The 7,104-nt window shown below is 33.9% G+C and overlaps 1 protein-coding gene across 1 annotated transcript in view; it reads right to left on the bottom strand.

Moving 5' to 3' along the window:
* Positions 1 to 2,513, bottom strand: part of LOC119643399 — a 5,795-nt gene extending 3,282 nt beyond the window's left edge. The window contains exon 1 of the mRNA XM_038042750.1: positions 2,508 to 2,513. Within this exon, the coding sequence (XP_037898678.1) occupies positions 2,508 to 2,513 (6 nt within the window). The remainder of the gene's footprint in view (positions 1 to 2,507) is intronic.
* Between the last annotated feature and the right edge of the window lie 4,591 nt (positions 2,514 to 7,104).

The following is a 7,104-nucleotide window of genomic DNA, read 5'->3' as shown; positions in this document are numbered from 1 at the left end:
TTTTAATTGAGTTCTTGACTCCGCTATTACATTTTGAAATTTGGATCTAAGCTTTTTGGTACACTGGGGTTCTTAATCTGTGCTGTGGTGTGCTTCTGGGGTTTTACGGAGGCATACTCACTAAGTGCTTGTACTTTTCTCTTTACACGCATGTGGTGTGTGTTTCTATGAATTAACTCACGTGGGCCTGTACAATATGTGTTTAGACATTTTTCTCGTTACCAGGTATAGGCATAATTAATCTTTACAAGGTATCGGTGTATTAGTGTGTGATATCATGATTTTGTCTGTACAAGGGATAGGTATACTTAATGTGTGTTTTATGATTTTATCTTTACAAGGTATCGATATATTAGTGTGTGATATTATGATTTTATCTGTACAAGGTATAGGTATGCTTAGTGTGTGTTTTATGATTTTATCTTTACAAGGTATCGGTATATTAGTGTGTGATATTATGATTTTATCTGTACAAGGTATAATTAGTGGGTGTTTTTATGATTTTGCATTTGAAGTTGGAGGAGGCTGCTCGTGTATTGTTCACAGCACGACATGCGGACAGATCGGACTTGCTGGTTGCGGATTGCGGGCGGGCTTTTAAGCGGACGGACTTGTATTTCGTAAGGAAGCAAAAACGCTTCCTTACACAATGGTTTTAATAATGTTTCGTTTTTTCATTTTTCCGATTTTTGGTTCTATTATTTGTCCTTTTATTTAATTCAGTTTTTATTTATAGCTGTTTAATTTTCTATATTTTTTTTTGCCTTTTAGATTTCTTTTACTCTTTGCCACATGTGCATAATGCTCTGTTTTTTTCTCTTACCAGTTGTCCGGTTCATGTGTGGTTTTCTTTGCGGTTTTTGTATGTTTTTTTTCCTTCTACTCACTCATGTGTGCAGAGGTGTTGCCTTTGCGATTTGTGCAAAGTGCACTTCATCCATTATTTAATTGGATAGTTTGTCGTTCTTTTTTTCTCTTTGGTTCTTTTCTTTTTCTTTTTGCTTAAATGTGCAGTCACAAATTAGACAATATATTTCGTTTTGCGATTTTATTGTTCATGGTCTTTTTTTTTTCTTTTTTTTTGAATATTTCCGTTTGTTTGTCCAATGCTGTTTCTTGTTTCTTTTGCATGCTGTGTTTTTGGCAAGGAACATTCTATTTTTGTATAATCATGATTTCGATTGTTCTTTTTTTCTTTTCTCTTTGATATTTTTTTTCACTTTGAATTTTTAAATGCTTTACTTTTTTTTTGTTATTTTAAAAGAAAAGAGTCCCTGCTCGGGCGCCAATTGCGAGGACGTTTCGTCCAGTTTCCTTAGGCTGGGGCAGCTCAGCGGCCCAGGGAAAGATAACACGCAAGAAATGAATATTCGCGGAGACACTTTTATTTCTTTCCATCATTACTTTTTTACTTTGTTTTATCACTCACTTAAGTAACTGCCTGTCTATAACCGACTACGCTACTCGGGAGTCTACTCTCGACGACTACTCTAAGAAGACGTCTAAAACTCGTCTCACCTCATCAAAGCTAAAACTATTCTACCCTATTCTATTCTTATTCTATTCCTATCCTATCTTAATCTAGCACTCCCTTCCTCTCACCAGAGACGGAGAATCCGTGAGGCCAAAACGAGGGACGACTTTGGGTACTCACAATATATATCCAAATGTATTCAGATTATTAATTTGGTAAAATTGTCTCAATTACTCTTCTTTTTCTTCACTTTTTCAATTTTTCAAAAAATTCTGTTTGGGAAATTTTTTTTTTCCTAATTGGATTTTATTTCGCACACACACAAAAAGAATTTAGGTCTCTTTCTAACCTCAAAAAATGATTTGAACTATCTATTTTTTCGCACGCATATGTTCTGTACAGAGTCGTATTTAGAGAATTTAAATGCATATGTTCATTCTTATATAACCACTAGTAAGATATAAAGAGAAAAAGCATGCCAGTTGAATTTGTATGAAAAACACTAGTAAAATATAAAAAGAGAAAGCATGCCAGTTGAATTTATATGAAAACCCTAGTAAAATATAAAGAGAGAAAGCATGTCATTTGAATTTGTATGAAAATACATAAACTAAAAAGCCGCTTTCCTCATTCTCTAAAGCAGATTGGCTGTCTCATCGTTCACGCCAATAATTTTTCGCGTCATCGTAAAACAAGGTATCCCATTTGCATAAGCAAAACCCACCCTTATGCTACACAGACAGACTTTATTTTCTTGTTACCTACTCTGCCAATGATGCAATTAGTAAAGTAAATATTAGTTTGAATCCTCTTTGCTTAGAGTTATATAGACAGGCTACACATGGCAAAGGTACGGTTCTTTCCGGATGGATTCCAGTTCTCGATACAATGCACGCCATACCTGGCGAAGTAAATATTATTGTTAAAGTGGATCTTTTTTCGGATGTGAATAAATTTCGAGTGGTATACCGTTTTTCCACTGTATGCGTATTTTTAATCCCAAATCGGCCTATATAATTTTAATAAGTCTTACGCGCATTTTAGCTAAAGCCTTGAAATTGCTTAACTATTTAGGTGATCCGTTCGAGCTCCTTATAAAGCGTGGTGCGCTGCTATATTACGCTGATTGAATATGATGTCGACAATGTCTTCAATTATATACAAACTCTTTTATTTTTCAAGTCATTTGAATTGTGCCGTCTGATCGGTAAATGCTTTAGTTTTCTTTGTATCGTATTAGCTATTATTATTTATGAGTTTTGCTTGTTAATTTCAGACGGTGATTGCGAAGGTTTTCTACCTTTAATGGATGAATTTCTTAACAGTAGAGATTTGGGTGATTTGGTGACTAATAAAGCTTTGCAGTATTTACTTAAATTAATTTATGAATACATACACGGCACTTACAAAAATTCAGAACCGTATTTAGAGCAAAATGAAATTTCCTAATTAATGAATTCATAGAAATAACAAAAACTTTTTTACAAGTAAAAAAGAAAAATATTTCAGCTTTTTGGATCAAGTATTTTTTCTCGTTAATCGTAAATAAATATTTTGCATAGTTTTCAAGTTATCAAATGTCTGTATGTCATTATCATAATTCTGTCTACCCATTTGCCTCTACGTACGGAGTCAGCCTGTATTTGTTAACAATCGGTCACATCTGAGAGTAATTGAAAAATGATTTGCTCACATCTGAGAGTAAGCGTCTGAATTTGGTCACATCTGGTCACAAAAATAAGTGCAGTACGTAATCTGCTTATAAAAAGTAGTTTCGCATTTAATTAAATTAGCTTGTTCTTGTGATTGCGTTTTAGCTTTAAATAATAACGGAGATTTGTTCGGATGAGGAAATTCAGAATATGGTTAATTAAATGATTCGGACGCAGCTAAGGCTTAGGACATAAAAAAGACCAATTCTTCCCTTTTAAAACCGTAATCAACGGTAAAGAAACTATAGTAGCCTATGGAGTGGATCGTACTCTGGCTATTTCTAAAGCTTTCATTTAATAAATGCATTAAATAATTTCCGAAGGAAGCTATCTGTCTGGATTCTTATTTGCAGTCAACTACTGGACTATCCATTAAATGTGGAACACACCACGTCTTTCATTTTTAAAAAATGTGTTTTCCATAATAAGAATCCTTTTCTGATTTTTTGGAGAGCCTTAAGTTTTAGAGAAAGGAAGTCTAATTAAAAAGGACGCGCAGTCGTCGCAATTGCCAATCTTCTGATTAACGTTGGCGACATTTGCAACATTGACAATTGTGTGCACCGAGCGGACTTCTCAGGTCTCGTCGGCCACCTTACCATTTCAGTGCCAAATATTTTCTTCTTTAAACCACCAGACCTTGCTAGTGCGTTCGCTACTTCGCACACGAAGACATTTGTTGCATTGGCTATGATTAGTTATATTGATAATCAAATTAATTGACGTACAATTTGTTTTCCAAATATGAAATATAAAATTTAGAGCTAAAATGACTTATGATGATGTGAGAGGTGTAAACAATACTTAAGCATATGTTTTGCACTTGCTGTAAAAACTATACCACACAAAGCATTATTTTCTGATACCGCTGTAAGGTTGGTTTGCTGTAAGCATGATGGAGCCAAGAAAAATGTGTTAAATGTCTCAGCTATTGTCAACAGAAAGCTTTTCACAGTTATATAGTAAAAACTATCAAACGACAGCAGTTTTGCAACAGCAGATACCATATAAGGTACATAATTCTTGGCCAACATAGGAACACTGTATATCCGTCCGTCCTTATTTATACTTTTTTATTCAACAGTGAAGCTCCATATTGTTTAAGTAGCTACATAATCTCGGATCTCCAGATTAAAATATCGAGATCTCGACTGTTAAAATATTATAATACTAAAATATGGGACGCGTCGTAAGCATTTCACTTATGTAATGCAAAATTAGAAAGAAAATATGTGGTCCCAAATTTTTTAGCCTTCACTATCCTTCGACATGACGTTAGTTGACGTAGCTACAGGTTGTAAATGATTATTTATTTGATTTACCATTAAGTAGAGAGCAAAAATTTTCTATGCTTGTAGATGTCACTACAGAGAACAAGCAAGTTTGTAAGTTTGAATATACGCTATGGTATACCTAAAATTGTATATATACGAAAAAAAACCAGAGATTAGGTAACAAACATCATTTGTTTTCGTTCATCGTTTATTTTATATATCTAGATTTTCCAATGCTTGCGAATCAATGAAGTAATCGGTGAATATATTCGTCCTTGAAAAAGACAGACTCCTACATTTCATTAATTTTAATTTCATAAAATTTAAAGAACACCATATTAGTCAAATTGAAGGAGATATGAATGCGCTTCCAAAACAAAAGAAGAAAATATTTGATGTACAAGATGAACAGAAAGAGTACAAGATTTGGTTGCGAATCTGATTGCGAACGTCCTAACCTAAAAATCAGTCAGCAAAAAGAGAACATTGAAAGTGAAAAACGTGGTACATTTAAAAATATGCAGATATGTGAAATATTCTCAATTGTTGGTGACTCTGAATCCGGTAGCACTTTGCTTTTGAAGCATATGTATAATTTGTGTTCAAATTCAGACTCAAATGGAAAAAAAATTTTTATTTCATTTGCCTGCCTTATTTAAGAGATAAAGAAATTATTATTAATCATAGTTCTACAATAATTCAGAGTCGCCTTTTTCAATTCAACAAGTTATCAGCAAATCCAGACTCGCTCTTCTTTCTTTCTTAATTCTCGCCAAGTTCAGATTCTCTGAATTTCTAAAATCACACGTAGAGCCTCCCAGAATTTATAAAAAGCGAACCTAAAGTCTCTAAAACTGAACAAAAACCACTCAGAATGCATATGAGGAAAAATACATATGTTTTTTGATAGAAGTAAACAAAAGGTAAGAAATTTGTCATGAGACTCGATACTTTCATTGCCGGTTAAGCATATATCTTTTCCTGACAAAGAAATAAAATAATAATAAAAAAAAATGAAAAGGTCCCGTCGGTTGTCTACCGTCCGTCTGTCCACCGTAAGTTAGTCGGTAGTCGTCTTGCGTCTGACCTACATATGCACACCCCCCCCCTTTCGTCTTTCAGCTACAGCGGCGGCAGCTGTAACGCTTAGCCACTCATCGGGGACACAAAAAAGAAAAGGGAATTAAACAAACTAAAATAACTTACAATACTTGATGCGATCGGTGTCGAGGCGAGGTCGTTGCGGTAGTGCTACACCGGCGGTTCCTGTTCACAGCAAGGAAGTAGGAAGTTCGTTTTAAGTAGTCAGCACAATCACAACACAGCTGGGATGTAGGTGCATGGGGGTGCACGTAATTCATAAGCTACTGAAACTGGAAAATTATTCTTCTTCCTCTTAACGCATCTTGACTGAAGTAAACACATTGATCCTTTTTTTTTGTTTAGTTTCCTTTTTATTTTTTTTCTTCCTATCCTTTTTTTTTCTTTTAACAGGTAGTGACGTCAACAAAAACTTCGAGTTTTCCACACTAACGCTTAAGAAAGAATTTATTTCGGTAAGAATTTATAAATTACTGGAGTATTCCTTTTTCTCCTCGTTTTTCATAATCTACCAAACGCACTTGGCTTTTTGTTCATGGTGAATCATGAATCATGCTATTTTATCAAAAAAACTTGTGATTATTTTCCTTTTTGGATCGTTGGATTAAAACCCTTTTTTTTTCTTTTTTTTCTTCTATAATTTATTAAACGCACGCATACAAGGTAAAAATGTAATAATAATTCAGGTGCACATCAGTACTACAATCATGAAATCTAAGTAGACATTTTTGTTTCACGACTAAAGGTTACAATTTAAGCAACTATTTCTGCTTCTTGAACAAAATTTAAAATGTAATAATAATTTCAATGCACATCAGTTACAGCAATGAATTTTAAGTAGCCATTTTTGTTTCACAATCACAAGTTGAAATTTAAGCAAATATTTCTGTTTCTTGAATAAAATTTAAAATGTAATAATAATTTCAATGCACATCAGTTACAGCAATGAAGTTTAAGTAGCCCTTTTTTGATTCACAATCACAAGTTGAAATTTGAGCAAATATTTGGCAAGGAAGCTTAAGTAGGCATTTTTATTTCACAATCAAAAGTTAAAATTTAAGCAAATATTTGGCAATGAAGTTTAAGTAGGCATTTTTATTTCACAATCAAAAGTTAAAATTTAAGCAAATATTTCTGTTTCTCGAATAAAATTTACAGCGCACACTTGCTATTGCTTGCTCCTCGTTGTTAATTGCATATTTGTACTTTTCCCTTTTTTTTTTGTCTAATAATTGAAGATACAACTCGCGGACACGTCCGCACTCTGCCAGCTTCAAAGTTGTTCTCCCCTCTATCTTGAAAATGAAAAACAGACAAACTTCTCGTTCTTACTCAATTTCCCTCTTCTTCTTCCTGTTGCTCTTTCTATAGCGGCTTGCCGCTACTCTCGCAAAAGCAAGCACAGATCCCGCAAAATCATACGATTTTGCCTATGCTTGCAAAAGCAAAGAATCGTATGATTTTGCGGTACTCCTTTTTTTTTCCTTTTGCTCTTGCAAGCATAGGCAAAATCGTATGATTTTGCGGGATCTATGCTTGCTCT

The sequence above is a fragment of the Glossina fuscipes genome, unplaced genomic scaffold (genome assembly GCF_014805625.2).
Source record: "Glossina fuscipes isolate IAEA_lab_2018 unplaced genomic scaffold, Yale_Gfus_2 60684, whole genome shotgun sequence".
Taxonomy (NCBI): Eukaryota; Metazoa; Arthropoda; class Insecta; order Diptera; family Glossinidae; genus Glossina; species Glossina fuscipes.
The sequence above is the reverse complement of the archived record's forward strand: the minus strand, read 5'-3'. Positions and strand labels throughout refer to the sequence as shown.